At 42.7% G+C, this 14,933-nt stretch overlaps 2 protein-coding genes across 3 annotated transcripts; both read right to left on the bottom strand.

Moving 5' to 3' along the window:
* Positions 1 to 682: 682 nt before the first annotated feature.
* LOC109644625 (palmitoyltransferase ZDHHC12-B-like) lies at positions 683 to 4,225 on the bottom strand. 2 transcript variants are annotated; one of them, XM_069522938.1, is made up of 5 exons: positions 3,826 to 4,225; positions 3,043 to 3,176; positions 2,672 to 2,761; positions 1,545 to 1,711; positions 683 to 1,242 (listed from the first exon to the last, which is right to left on the bottom strand). In XM_069522938.1, the coding sequence occupies exons 1-5, from the start codon at positions 3,920 to 3,922 to the stop codon at positions 927 to 929; spliced, it is 804 nt and encodes a 267-aa protein (XP_069379039.1). In that variant the 5' UTR covers positions 3,923 to 4,225; the 3' UTR covers positions 683 to 926. The 2 variants fall into 2 exon arrangements, with proteins under 2 accessions (XP_069379039.1, XP_069379040.1); XM_069522939.1 differs by lacking the exon at positions 2,672 to 2,761 and having other exon boundaries at positions 3,826 to 4,199.
* A 1,068-nt stretch (positions 4,226 to 5,293) lies between these two features.
* slc25a25a (solute carrier family 25 member 25a) lies at positions 5,294 to 12,534 on the bottom strand. The gene is made up of 10 exons (XM_020110050.2): positions 12,178 to 12,534; positions 10,294 to 10,420; positions 10,100 to 10,187; positions 9,896 to 10,007; positions 8,611 to 8,769; positions 7,628 to 7,780; positions 7,432 to 7,539; positions 7,167 to 7,334; positions 6,788 to 6,938; positions 5,294 to 6,693 (listed from the first exon to the last, which is right to left on the bottom strand). Exons 1-10 carry the CDS (start codon positions 12,517 to 12,519, stop codon positions 6,509 to 6,511), a joined length of 1,593 nt encoding a protein of 530 aa, XP_019965609.2. The 5' UTR covers positions 12,520 to 12,534; the 3' UTR covers positions 5,294 to 6,508.
* Between the last annotated feature and the right edge of the window lie 2,399 nt (positions 12,535 to 14,933).

The raw sequence follows: 14,933 nt of genomic DNA, 5'->3' as shown, positions 1-14,933 counted from the left end.
TTAAAATTAGTAAAGTTTGTACCCTTTTACTAATTATCAGGAAAATTGAGCAAGAGTCCGAAGCTGCAGTTTGTGATAATTTGTCTGAGTTTTAAATTCAGTTAACAAGTGAAACACAGTTCATATCATCGAGTTTCTCAGAAAGACGAATAAAACGTACGTATCATTAAATTCTTTTGCTGCTCGGTAACAAGTACGTTTGAGTTTGATCAATGTTTTTGCTGCAGTTTGTTTCAAACTGATGATTATGAACAATTAACACTTTCAGCTCTTTAAGACCTGAACATATTTCTTTACCTACTTTCCACAGAACCGACCTGTAGAATAAAAGAACTCGATGTGGAACAGTTTCCATTTAAACAGGATTTAAGAGAATTCATTCGTCTTTCTATGAAACTTTGATTGAAACAGAACTTTTTAAAACTCAAATAAAACAAGCGGGTTCTTAAAAAGTGCAGCATCTCATACTTGCTGCTCCATTTCCATGACCGTCAGCATAAAACTGTGTGTAGATCTCTATTTGACAAGTGTTTTGAATATTTAAAGACGGTGTATTCAAGCTACAAGTTGCTCTTTAGTCCAGAGTGTCCCCTCGTGTCCCCTGCTGAAGTGTCCACGAGCAGGACGCTGAACCGTCCGCCTGCTCTGGAGGAGACGTAACACGACAACCAACAGTCACTGGTTTAGCTGTTGTAGCACTTTATGTTAATGCTGCTGAATATTACATGTTACTTGTGTGTCTGTATTAATGTGTAAAAGCATCCTGACCTGGACTGTCAGCGTGTGTAATCTATTACATGTGTATCATCAGTGTTTTAATGTACTCTCGTTGTCAATAAATACAAACCGTACAAATACTGTAAAAACTATTGTAAGAGACTTGGTTCTATCTGGTAGTTAAATTATAAAAACAAGAGTCAGTGAGGTCAGGCCGGATTCGGGGCGTGTCTCTTGTAGACCTGCTCCCACACCACCGTCCTGCAGATGCAGAAGAAGTCCCGCAGGTTGCAGAAGACGCCGCGGTCGAACGGGTTCTCCTCGTACTCGCAGTTCTTCAGGTACGAGATCCGGTGACGTGACATGAACTCCCAGGTGGTGCAGTTGATGGCCGCCAGGTAGAGGTGGCAGCCCAGCAGCATCACGGTCACCACGGAGAAAACCCCCGCGACGAGCAGCGCCGCCAGCAGGAACCCGTTCACCCGGAACCACAGCTCCCACGTGACGCCGGGTGAAATCCCCGACCTGAAAGATTTACACGATAGAGTGAGGAGGTGGTACTTAAAGATGGACGACGGGACAGCGCCACAAAGGTTGAGCCAAATAATCTCGATTCCCAAGATTGATTAGCTAAACAGAGATTAGTCGGTCACTTTCCTGACTTTCTCAAAATCTCAACTGTTTCCTAACTCCTCAGAATGTTGCAGAGATAAAAGATTTCACACTCGACACTCGACAAATTTGGGCTGAGGCCGCGTTTCCCCCGCCAGATAAGAATGTTCTCATATCTTAAAGACGACAGACAGAGCAGGAGTCAGCAGACGTACAGAGCGATGTGAAGAGCCCACAGCAGAGCGAGCAGCTGCACCAGCAGGTACACGAGGAACCAGCGGTGGTTCCGCTCCCCGACGCAGTTCTCGATCCAGGGACAGTGGTGGTCGAAGCGACGGACGCAGCGTTTACACGTCTGACAGTGTTTCGCTCTCATCGGTTGCTGCAAGACAGAGAAACAGAGAGAGACACAGTCAACTTCAATTCTGTGTCTGCATTTGATCAAACTGTGAAAAGTAAAACTTTGAGTTTAAGCAAAATGTAAAAATATAAAACTACAATATAAAATATAAAACTAGTCTTGTGACGGACGAACAACAAAATACCTCCAGTATTTCACTTTCACTCTAAAAAACAGATAAATAGATAAATAGATAGTTGATTGATTCCTAATACTTTAATTAGTTTAATTTAAATCTAACAACTACTCATGAAATGTCTTTAGAATTAAATAAAGCTCCAGATGTTGGTTGAAGGTAGAAACCAGAATAAGTTTTCTGCTTAAATTCTTTCCTGAATCAAGATGAAAATATATATGTGAAAATAATACATATATATATATATATATATATTTCCCACAGATTGCAATTACAGAAGAAGTTGAATATTTAAACAAGTATGAGAAGTTGAAAGAAAGAAAAGAGAGCGAATGTTTTAAAATTAAAACTGCTGTGTCCACTTTCACACGTATAATTAATTACGTATAAAATCTGAGTATTTTTCATCCATTATTTCGTTGTATGGAAATACACTGGGGGCATTTTTGTGTCCTTAAATCTTAAAATGTTCACAGTGACAGAGTTCAATCACATCATCACCACGAAAGTAAAGAAAAAACTGATAACTGATGTTTGAAGCAACATTTGTGTTGATTCGTGGCCGAACGGACCGTTTGGAATCATCGTACGATTCGGTGATAAGCTCTTCTATCGGGGCGGACATGTTGACTGTGACTGTAGTTTGCCAAAAATTGCAAAATACTCAAACATAAATTGAGAGAGATCAAGAGGGTGAAACTTTGTGAAAGCTTTAAAAAAATAAAACAGAATCAGTTAAATGAAGTGTTCATGACAAACTCGTGTTCAGATTCAGACGCTGTGTTACGTTGGCAGCAGCTGGTTACCTGCAGCAGACAGTATCCGCAGCGCCGCAGCCGAGGGGTTGAAGTCTGAGGAATCATTGATTCCATTTCCTCGTTTGACCCCTCCACCGCCTGCGGGACATAAAGCGATGTGGCTCACACGTGCACAAACAGGTGCACACACACACGTACACACGGGCGATGCCGGGAGGAGGTCGTTGATATCAGAGAAACGTGACTCTACAGATACTTTGGTTTAGATCAGTCACGTACTAATTGACACATAATAAAAGTAATAAAGAAACATTTGATCAATGATTGAACATAATCATATGTACATGTATTATATACACGTAAGATGATTTTTCATCTGCTCGGTGAAGCGACGCAGGTCTTTCGTTAGTTTATCGTACCATCACAGCGTCAGTGAGAACGAAGCCAGGGTCCATTAGAGAAACGGCGAAGTATAAGAGCACCGACATCACGACCAGGAAGAAGAAGAGAAGCGGCAGCAGCAGCTCTCCTCGCTCCTCACACCTCCGCAAATCTAAACACACACACACACACACGGGATTATATTTTGGACACAGCTTCTGCTGCCTCCATGTCAAATGAAATCAAAGCTAGAGATGGACGATGACATTAAGTGGAGACAGACTGAGGAGTTCTCCACATTATGGTGACCTGTAACACATTTACTATTTTTATTACTTTTGATACGGAGCAGGAGAGACTTTGTTTTGCTCAGTGGTAAAATAGGTTCAGGGCCACTTTAATATCTGAAGTTACAAACAGTCCCGGTGTTATTGTGTAATTTCTATCGGTCTTTATTTGAGATTAAATTATATTTATTTGAGGCGGCAACACAGAGAAAGTAATGAACAGAAGAACGTGGAGATTAAAAACTTTAAAACTTGATCTTACAAAACAAACAGACGAACTTTACAAAAGCTTCAACAATCTGAAGCTTCGTGTGATAATTGAGGCCATAAAACAAAACATAAATATCTGTTCTTTGGTTTTAATGAAACTGAGATGAACTAAACCTACTTTGAGTTTTAATCGTGTCATTTATAAGACGATGATCTATAGAATACACAGCAAATACATAAAGTACGTCAAGTACTCAAGCGAGTACAAGTATTGCATCGTTGTAATCGAGGTTTACCGGTTTGACCCGGTTTGAAGGAACGTACCGGTGTCGTGCAGGAACAGGATGAGGGTCGTGACCCAGGTGAGCAGCGTGTGAGCGGCCCGGACCAGGAACCCGGTCCGGAACAAGCTCTGGACCATTTCAGCGACATGAACGACGGCGTCCTCTCGTTAGCACCGCGGCTAGCTGCTGGCTAGCTGCAGGCTAGCTCTGTAGCATCGTTTAGCTGTCGTTTAGCAACGCAGCAAAGGTTGTGGGGGGGAAATAAAAACACGAGGTTGAAACGCGCATTAGTTAAATAATGAAAGTCACCGTGGAGACAGTTACACAGGTATTCGCGTATTTCAGTGACTTTGAAAAAAAACAAAACAAATCGCGGTTCGTTGTGTCGCTGCCACTTCCGTGTTATGGTACGAGAACCAGCGTGGGACAAACTGAGAGTCACGAAAAGCGAAGGAGAAACTCGAACGACCTATAGAATATATGTTGTGCTCCTGCGTCACTGTTACATAACCTCACTTTACTCTCTCTGACTAATCTGCTGAGCAAATATAAGTACTAGTTATAATCCCCATCATTTCATTATGTCATACTAACTCAAGGTCACAACGTACTCATACAATTCCACTCAAATACTAATAATAATAATAATAATAATAATGTGTCCGGCGTGTTACATAACTCCGTCATGTTTTAAACATGTATTCTAAAGTACAGTGAGTTAATCTGTACCAGGACCAGTTCTGTTCTCTGAGTTATTTCCCCTTCAGCTCGTTAACATTTCACTTGTTGTGAGTAAACCATTGTGGGAACGACCACCGTCACCAGAAGACTGGTCTGGAATCGTTTCAGAAATATTTGAATCTTTGCCTGTAGATAATACGACAGAGGATTGTAAACTCCCTTGGGTGTACTTACAACAACAACTGTAGAATGGTATGTGGTGAAAATGTATATTAAGAGGAGTGGAAGGATCATTAAGTAGAATATATGGGCTCCCAAGTTTGTTGCATTAAAGTCCACGATCCTCGGACAATCATTTCTGTGGATGATTTAAATGCAGGGAAAACTGTAAAGGTGACTTTATTTTGACTGTAAATTAAACTTCAGTGCTTTTTACATTGCATTTATTATTGTTTTAAAGTGGCTGCGGTCTGCGTGGTTCAAATTTAATTTGGCAGTTGGGAGCTTTTTAGATTCATCTTTGACAACGGTCGTCAGAAAGTCCCGCTGCAATTCCTCTTCTGTTTCTAATCACATGCAATGTTACTTGATTTGTACATGAGGAAAACACCCTGTGACATCTGCATTTATTTTCCCAGAAACAGATTAGCAGAACTGGCAGCTGAGAAATGAAGAGTGTTTTATAGGTCGACTAAAAGCTGCTTCTGGCAGATTTTTTCTCTGCTCCTCTGGTCAGTTATCTTTGTGGACAATGATTTGCTGTGTCCTGGTTAGAACATCCAGCCCTCATGTTTATTCACTTTAAAAAGGAATACACCTGACGAGACTTCTGACAAGAATTTGCATTTATTTGCATGAAAATGGTCCATTAAAACACTAAAACAAAGACAATTTAAATACCTGGATTGAAGTGACATTGATTCAGAGGCTGTTCCAGCATCGATTAAAGTGCATAACGTTGCTCAACTTCTTCAAGCCCTTGTTTTTCTGAGTATAAATGTGAAACAAGAATCTAGTGTGCTCTTCTTTGTATTAAACAATAATCTGCCCTTCAACCTGAGGTGAACATTAAGACATTTATACTTTTTTTTAAAAAAAGGGCACAAACAAATCTACACACATTAACAGATGCAATCTGAAGCTGTTTGAGCAACTAGAAACTTTTAGCTGGTGCAAACAACAGCCACATGAAACGAGCACAAGCTCCAACCTCTGTTTTCAACAGTTCACCAGACAACTACATGTAGTGTTTGAAGTCACGTTAAGGCTGTTGTCTGGTGTTTATTTCCCTCCCTAAATTCAGTCGCACTGCGTTTTAAAACTGTTCTCAATTGCACATTTGGCTCTTAAGACAGGAAACCTGAAAGAACCGACTCGCTCTCCAAGAAAATAAAAAAACAATAAATATGGGATGGGTGGAAATAAATACTCTAAAGTCATTCAGAAAGTCACGTCATCGATCCATTCATGCAGGAAAGAGGTGAAGGGAGAGCAAACTCACATGTGCAAAAAATATTTTCATTAAGTGACACTTATTAATGCTCTGCTTGCCTTGAACACTGAACATTCTTTTTAACTTGTTCTGCTGGTGATGCATATTTAAAAAAAAGAAACCTACAAAACATCACATCAGAACATGAAAGAAAAGAAAAAGTGGACATTTGGTTCAAAACGGCAAATGGAAGAAAGAGCAAACACATTTGGTCCTTGAGTTACAGCCACTCATGTTCCTCATGTTCCAGCTCGACCATACGACCTCTTAAAACATAAATAGCAGCAGTCACAATCCTGACAACCTGAGCTCACAGAGTCCATATCCTCCACTTCGGCCTTTCCGACGTTCAGTGTCCTTACTTTTCGGACGTCAGCCGACATTCACAGAATGAGATGGCTCCACGAACCCCCAGAGAGACCAGAAGGTCCCCGGGATTCCCTAGCATGAGCCGTGGGAGAGGGGGGGGGGGTGGGGCGCATGTTTGGGTGAGGGTCACATGTCATTTGAGCTTTTAAAGTCACATGATATAGATATGTGGGGTTGGGTTTCAGCGTGATGTCACTCCCAGCTGTGTCTTCAGGTGCTCGTACACGACGTAGCTGATGCTGACGGCGGGGATGACTTTAAGGAAGTTGGGGGCCAGGCCCCTGTAGAGCCCAGTCGGACCCTCACTCTGCAGGATCTGCCTGAAGAGACCCGTCATGGTCACGTTTTGGCTTCCCTCTGTCGCTGCTGTAAAATATTATGAAAGTCACGTTATATTAATATAATGAATATATTAGTATTTATACAGATGAACCAGTCCTTTCAGGGGCGAAGGTCTCACCTTGTGCTTGCATGCGGGTTCGGATCAGAGCCAGGGGATAACTGGCGAGCTGACCGCAGGTGCTGGACACGGTGCCGCAGCCGAGGAGGACGAAGACGCCGGGATCTGAGCGGTTGGCGCCGTACTTCTGCATGTAGCTGTTCTTCAGCGTCTGAGGAAAAACAAGATGGGGAAATGGTTTGATGTGTGTTCGGCTGCGGTTGCTTTCCGTGTGTGTTTATCAGGTCGTGTTATGTAAACCAGTCAAGTGACAATCGGCTGTGTGTCGATCATTAGCAGGGTGATAAAGAAGGAACACAAACATAGACAAGGCAAGAAAGGCACAGAGAGTAAAAGCTACAATCTGAGGGGGGTTATCGAACAGTCAGTGTGTGCTCACCTCATAAACTGCCAGGTCGATGCCTGCGTAGGGGATGATGCCGAGCATGTTGGGGATGTAGCCTTTATAAAACGCACCGAGCCCTTCTCTCCTAAAAATCTGCTTGGCACAGTCAGAGATTCCAGCGTACTGCCCGGTCGTTCTCAGAGCGAGACGGGTTTTCAGGACCTGGAGACAGATTCAGAGAAGAAGATGTCAGTTTAACACGACTGTAGAGTTTTGGAAACAAGGTTCCCTGAGTAGCTGCAGCTACACTGATGCTCACCTCCATGGGGTAGATTGCACTCTGGGCCATCACTCCTGCCAGAGATCCTGCGACAAATCGCTCCAAGATGCTCAGAGTTTGATTATCGCTGCCGATCAAACGTTTAATCTGGAGAGAAATACAGAAAGAGTTAGTGAACAGACGTCGTGGTCCGCGGTTTTAAATCTTATGTGTGAGTTACAGCGAGATTCCGTACCTGCTCGTAAGCCATGAACTTGAGCGCAGACTCGGGGGCAATTTTGATGATGTTCACACCGTTGCCTCGCCACAAAGACCTCATTCCGCCCTCTTTGACCATCTGCGTCAGTCCACCCATGATGCACATGTTGTTGGTTCGAGATCCATAAACCTAAAAAATTAAAATTCATCAGTTAGGTTGAAATATTTGACCATAAACTTGTGTCTGCACCAACAGAGGACTGACTGAACTTACAAGCAGGTGAAATTACAATGGGACACTATATTTTGGGGTCAGTTAGACATGAGGGCCAAGATTTCTTTATCTTAAAGAAAACTAAGTTTACTGGGTCAGGTCTGTTCAATCAACTGAAGGGGCGGCGAGTAAAACATAAAGTTGAAGAATCGATAGGGCTCAAAGTCGACAGGATTGCTCCAAAGTCGACGTTCCACATAGTGAATGACGTAACGAGGGCCACTGACACAGATCCAGAATCTGCACACTTAGACCTTCTGTGCATTGACGATGGTTTAGATTCCACAGAAAAAGGAGTGTCGGCCATTTGTGAGCAGTCATTGGTTACCCAATGTGCCCCCAGGACTCTGAGCCCTCACTGTTACGCACTGTCGGTTAGACATTAACTTATTTATGTCATTCGGGCAACGCACGCTTAAGCAATATCTCCCCACTGTTGATTTGAATCACTTATTGTTCCACCTGTTACTGTAAAGAAAGACCTGCAGGAGAATCTCATTCACGTTACCTTATTTCAAAAATCTGATTCTAAAAGCTTAACGTTTAGTCCTGAAGGTTCAGTGGAACAGCTGTCAACGAGGTCAGATGACCCAGAAACTGGTGATAATTCTCTGCTGTTACAAATAGTGAACAAGATAAGAGTTTCCACCCCCCCCTAGTTCAGAGCCAATATATTACTCAGCTCCAGATTCCAGTTGATTCAAGTAATCTGACCTTTACACTGGGTTTGGATGTGGGCGTCTTACCTGCATCATGACTTTGACTCGGTCCAGGGGAGCCGTGCAAGTCCTGGAAACGCCTCCAGCTCCTCCACCTGCGACCAGGTGCCTCCACCACATCCCGGTCTGTTTCTCCTCAATGGTGAAATCATCAGGCACCATCAGGTTGTCACCCACATCGAATATCTGCAGGGAGGAACGACAGGAAGGTTTAGAGACACAGATAACTGCTGAAGACGATAAACCACAGAGGGAGAGGTCATGTGCAATTGTCTTTCTTAACGAGCACCAGTCGGTAACGACATTGGTTTCTTGACAGCACGCCATGCGTCACCAGGATCCACGGACACAATATGGGTCAAACTGGGTGGCCTTCACCAGCCACCGTGTGTTTTCACACATACCACAGTATAGGTCAGGGCTTAATTGACCTCAGTGGATAATCACAGACAAACCGTCCGGCTTTGAAATTTGAGCTCTGCAGATTTTAATGCGGCTCTTTGGATGACGAACCCACTGGCCCCCTTTTTTTTCCCGCTTCATCATTATTATGTAATTTTGCTGAGTCAATAACGAGGCTTATCAATGACTCCGTCACAAACGGTGCAGAAACTGCCTCGGGTAGAAAGTGTGGCTTTGGGGCACATTGGCTTTCTGGTGGGAAACGAACCTCTAACCACAGAGAATCTGATTTCTCCGAATTGAGACAGTACTGCCGCTCACGTTACATCATTATTTTTGCTGCCTTTAGTTTGACCCACTGGCTGATGAAACCCCAGCTCTGCTCTTGGCCCTGGTGCGTCAGTGTCTCATTTACACCAAGCCGTGGCTGTTAGGCTCATTAGATGGCACTAATAACTTGTACAAAACCCAAGATCACAGAGTTCTCCTGGGGGAGCTGTGCTACATAACTTCTGCCTCCACCTACTGCTCCCTTTTACATAACAGCCAGACACACTGGCAAATCCTTCCAACATAATCCTTCCAGAATGGGAACAATTCCTCACATATCCTAATCAAGCTTAATTAGTGACGCACGATGTGTTCTGACACAGTCTTTTAGGGTCGCCGCTTCTCAATTGACCCACAGACAGGAAACGCGTCAACTTACGCATCTGGATTAGTTCCCGATTTAATCAGATGCTTATCAAACTAACGACTACGTGAAACTAGTACATATGAAAATGTTTGCAACAACAGCGGGGGTCAAACCAATGATTCAGCCCTTTGCTGTCTGGGTTCAAACTGTTGGGGCTACGCTGTTCCTACACCTGTTCCCATTTATGGCTTAAGTTCTGTGTTTTAAACTCACCGTGGAGTGTTTCCAGTAGAGGATGATCTCAGGAATGTTCTCCGTCTTCTCCACCTTCGTGTAGTTGCTCCAGTCTTCACTACTGATTGTTATCATTCCGTTCTTATCCATGCTTAAAAAAAAAAAAAGAACACCAAACTAAGACTCAGACTCCACTTAATACAACCCAAAATTTCAGGAGATGAAACGGATGAATGAAATTACCTTTTAAGGGCCTTCTCTGCATGCTGCAGGGAGATGTGGACTCCCAGGTCGTGGAGGGACTGCATGAACTGTCTACTGTCCACTTGGCCTAAAAGAGGATAAAGGGTGTGAGATAAAAAGCATTTCATACTGAAAGTGAAAAACTGACTCAAATCGGAAGAAACTGAAACAAAACGTCAGCAGCTGCTACATACCAGCATTGTTCCTGTCAACGCTTTTCACCACAAGCTTCATGTCCTTCTCATAGTCTTGCAGATAATGAACAAACTCCTCAAAGTCCAGTTGTCCATCTGGGTCATTTTCTTCCCCTTTAAAGGTTTTCTGTGAGGAAACAAAAGCATACAGGCAATGAGACAAAGCACTGTGGTTGCTCCGGTAAGAGGACAGAGCAGAGTTTTTATAATAAGATTACTTAATTAAAGCAAATAAGCTGTGTGGTATTAATGCTCTACATAATTGAAGGAAGAGACCAGTTTAGCAAGAAATCTTGCACGTTAAAAAAGGAGTCCAACTCATCGAAACTGTTTTAATAACTGTTATATAACTGTTATACTGTTTTTGTGATGTGCAGTAACTTCTGAAATGTTCTCCATGTAAAATATGTGGCTAAAAGCCTAATAACTAATAAACAGTCCGTCCTGCAGTTCTGAATGTGACACGGTTCCCTTGCTCCTGTTTCACGACCCTACAGGACAGCTTTATGACCCATTTGCCAGGCCACAGCACTCCTGGTGTTCTTGAATGACGCATGTCTCTCCGGGGCAGGGGTATTAGGTAGTATCACCCTCATCTATCTTTGACCTCAACCACAGGCCCACCTGCCAACTGCTCTAATCTCATGTAAGACCGTCAGGCCTCCCGAGCTAAAACAAGACGAGGACACAGGCAGTCCTCCAGCCCACTGGCCAGCGCTGATACCTGACCCGCTGACTCGAGGGCAGGCATATGACAAAGTAATGATACCCGGCACGATGTTCCTGTCCCAACTAAATTATCTGGTAAAATGCAAAACATACCACTTGCAGAAAGGTTATAGGAGCGTGTTTGAAGAAGAGTTTAAATCAGGCTGTCTCTGAACTATAGAAACCTGAGTGGCAGCTGTTCTACAGACAACAAAAGGTGACACAAGACGCTAAATGAAGCGGTCACACTAAAAGTAATGTTCACAGTTCACAAAACCTCAGGGTTTACCACAGCTGAGAGCTAGACATGAAAAATCAGGTCAGCGTCTCAATGACAGATGGAGCATGAGTCAGATTCCAGAGTATTAAGACACGTCTGGATTCAGGGAAGTGCAGCTTTTAATAAGAAACTTTTACACGATAACTGGTGAGAAAGGTTCCAGTCTCGCAAACAGATTTTCTTTGTCACCAGTGAACAAATGTGAGTTTCTGACTTTTAACTGAAGTCTTTAGACATTCAGTGTGCCAAAGAACTGAACGTAGAGATGAAAGAAGAAATAACAGATAATTAAAAAGCAATGACGATCCAAAGCTGCACAACTCAAACATGAACTTCACTTGAGCCAAGTGCAAATAAAAAGCATCTATTATAAAAAAGTATAGTTTGTGCATTTGCATTTAAAATTATTTATCGTTTAAAGATCGTATTAACTTGCTCCGAGGAGACTTTTAAACTCGAGAGCAGATTCCAGATTGAAATGAATGGCACGTAGCAAAAATTCCTTTTTAGGGTGGAATTCCTCGAATGAATGGCGCCGGTTCATTCAAGTAGAGTAAAACTCTGTAAAACTGACTTAATGACGAGAAAATCCATTTCTCTCGGTTGAAACTCTCAGTTAACTTCATGTTGAACTAATATTCAGTTAAAGGTTTTTATCACAAAGTGTTAAATTTCCTCGGAGCGCGTTTTTTTCTGTTCTTCCAGAAGCCGGTCTCCTCTGCGGCCTAGTCGTAAGGCTTCTTAGCCCCGGTGCTAACGCGGAGCTAACTCAGCCGGAAGCCGGAAAGAAAGGCTTTAACGCCGGTAACAGCGACGAGATCTCACTCGGGAGCCGGTGACCGGTACTGACCAGCGACTCGCGGCTCGCGGCTCGATCCCCCGGTTCTTTTTCTCACCTTTCGCCATCGCTGGTAGGTGGAGAACTCCTGGGACGGCAGGAACACGCTGAGCTTGTTGAAGACGGACTTGAGCTCCGAGGGGAGTCCGTCCGACTCGAAGTATTCCACCTCCACCGGGTCGCAGTTGGACACGGGGACGTACAGACACAGGCCGAGCATGATGGCGCCGGGGGGAGAGACAGAGACGGGGACAAATAAATAAGTGGCGCCGCGGCTCGAGTCCCTCAGACCGAATGTGAAGCAGCGAGGGGAGAAGCCGGTTAACCATGCCGGCAGGGCACGCCCCTTCCAGGAATACTCGCGCGTCACTGGCTGTCTCGCCGGCAGCGTTGACGTCATTTTACTACCGACCAATCGCTGAGCTCTCCCATTCAACCGGCTTGGCTTGGCGGGTCGGTCACACCCCCCCCCTGCTTACGTAGAGTCGTAGTGTAGGATAGTCGACCAATCCCGTTCCTTGTCTCGTTCCTTACGTCGATGATTGACCAATCGTGTGAGGTCTCTCATTCATAACTGTGGCTGAGGCAAAGATGAAGGGAAGAGTCTGCAAATAAACAAATAAACAAATAAACAACAACAACAGAGAGACCACGTGATGATAATAATAATAATAATAGTAATAATAATAATCTATTAATAGAGTTCAACATGGGACATGCACAGACAGATTATAAAATAAACAATACCATTAATATGATGATGATGATGGTATAATTATAAGAATATAAGAGGAACATTTTTAAAACCAACTTAAACCGGCTTCATAATCAACAGAAATAAAGATGCTGTGACGAGGAGAGACATTAAAACTAAAATAAATAAAATACAAATCGCCCGTTTCTGTCTTAAGCTTCAATTGTAAAACAGAATGAAATAAACTACTCGAGACAAAACTAAATTAGAAAAGCAATTATAACAGATTAAAGGGAAGAAGTGCAGTTCATCACTTACCACCAACAACTGTAAACTGAGGCCCTTGGGCAGGTACATGTTTTGCTTCATCGCATTGATTTTTAATTAAAGAAATGTACCTATTCTAACATTAAATGCATGAAAGAGAACTTACATGAAGCCTGATTTATTCACCTCGGGTCAACCTCTCTGCAGCACAGAAGCATTTCAGTTCTCTGCTTTGCCAACTGTGTTGCAACAGCCCACACTATTGACCTTATGATTTAATATTTACACATTGTATTCTGTGTACCTTCTGTGTAGTACAGAGTTAGATCTGTGCTTGTTAATCCCATGAAAGAAAGAAAACATCATGAGGCTGGACGCACGAGCGCTGTGGAACTAAACTGGGAAATGGACGAGAGCCAAAAGCCAAAGAAGGTGCTAAAGAAACACCAAGAGCTGAACCCCGAGTCCGTCAGCTGATCCTGTCTGGGTTTACATAACACACACACACACACACACTTACTTTAGTGTGGAAGAACAGACCTCACTAAAACACATGTGGCTGAACTGGAGCATGATATGTTTTGGTGTCCACATACTTTGGACCAAGCATCAGACTCATTTATGTAATAAAATATCTTCACCTTGACGCTCACACTGGAGGAATTCAGTCTCATCACTGAACTAGCTGAATACTCTGTGGCTGGGATCAAACTTTCATTTGCTCCAGATATCTGTTACTCCAACCACTGATCAATATAATAAATCATTATTCGACTGCACCTGTTTATATTAATATTTTATATATTATATTCCTGTGTTGCTGCACTGTGGTTGTTTGCCTCCACCACCAGTGCAGTTTTAGTCTACACAAGTGTTTATCCACACTCATGAAAGGTCACTGTGACCCTTGACCCTTGACCACTGAAATCAAATCAATCTTTGAGTTCTAATGACAACTGATCACACTTTGAAGAAATTCATTGACGGCAGATATGAGACATCATGTTCAAGAGCCCATAAAACATGTTTAAGAGTTTTTCAGTTACATCTGATCCTGATTTAAAGTGTCTGATTGAACTGTTCCAGTCTGTTTGTGACACCAGTTAAAGTCCAGTGTTAGCACAAACATGTTTTCTTGCTCATTTACGAATCCTGTGGCGTCACAGAGCCGAGAGTAAATGATAAGTGTTACAACAAACAGGACAGAGCAGCACTTTAACCTAGAGGGACCAGACAAACACCGTCGTATCTGACAGAGAGGAAACAGGTGAGAGGTGAGCTGCTCCATTACAACGTCACACATCTGGACCAAGAGCTTTTACAGCTGGATCATGATGTTTTTTGTTGTTGTTGAGAAACATCAGGTCTCATCAGTTGATCTTATCTGTGGATAATTTTAATTAACAACCCACAGAATAAAACCAAATAATAGATATAAAAAGAAATGCCATATATGATAAATAGATAATAAGCACACACTCCACCCTCAAGGACTGCAACAGCTTTATAAAAAAAATGATATCCACATATTCTCTCTTGTACATGAATCTGAAGTGACCGAGAGCTTGTGCAAGAGAGAAGAAGCTGAAAGTTTCTACAAACACCTAAAATCTCCCAAAGGCTAAATTAACAGAATTACCTACAATTATACAAAATGAGGATGAGAAAGATGACTATTAAATTAAGGTAAAACCAGTAACTGCGATTAAAGAACGGTGAATGACTTTCTGAAGGATTTTACTGAGTAGTTTGTTCTTATATCATTCGTATCTTGATTTACAAAACACTGTGCAAATATGGCAAAACATTTTTTAATATTGACACATTGGATTTTCCATGGCATTTGAAAATGT

This window comes from Paralichthys olivaceus, chromosome 4 (genome assembly GCF_024713975.1).
Source record: "Paralichthys olivaceus isolate ysfri-2021 chromosome 4, ASM2471397v2, whole genome shotgun sequence".
Taxonomy (NCBI): domain Eukaryota; kingdom Metazoa; phylum Chordata; class Actinopteri; order Pleuronectiformes; family Paralichthyidae; genus Paralichthys; species Paralichthys olivaceus.
Note: the sequence above shows the minus strand (reverse complement) of the source record. Positions and strands in the feature narration are given on the sequence as shown.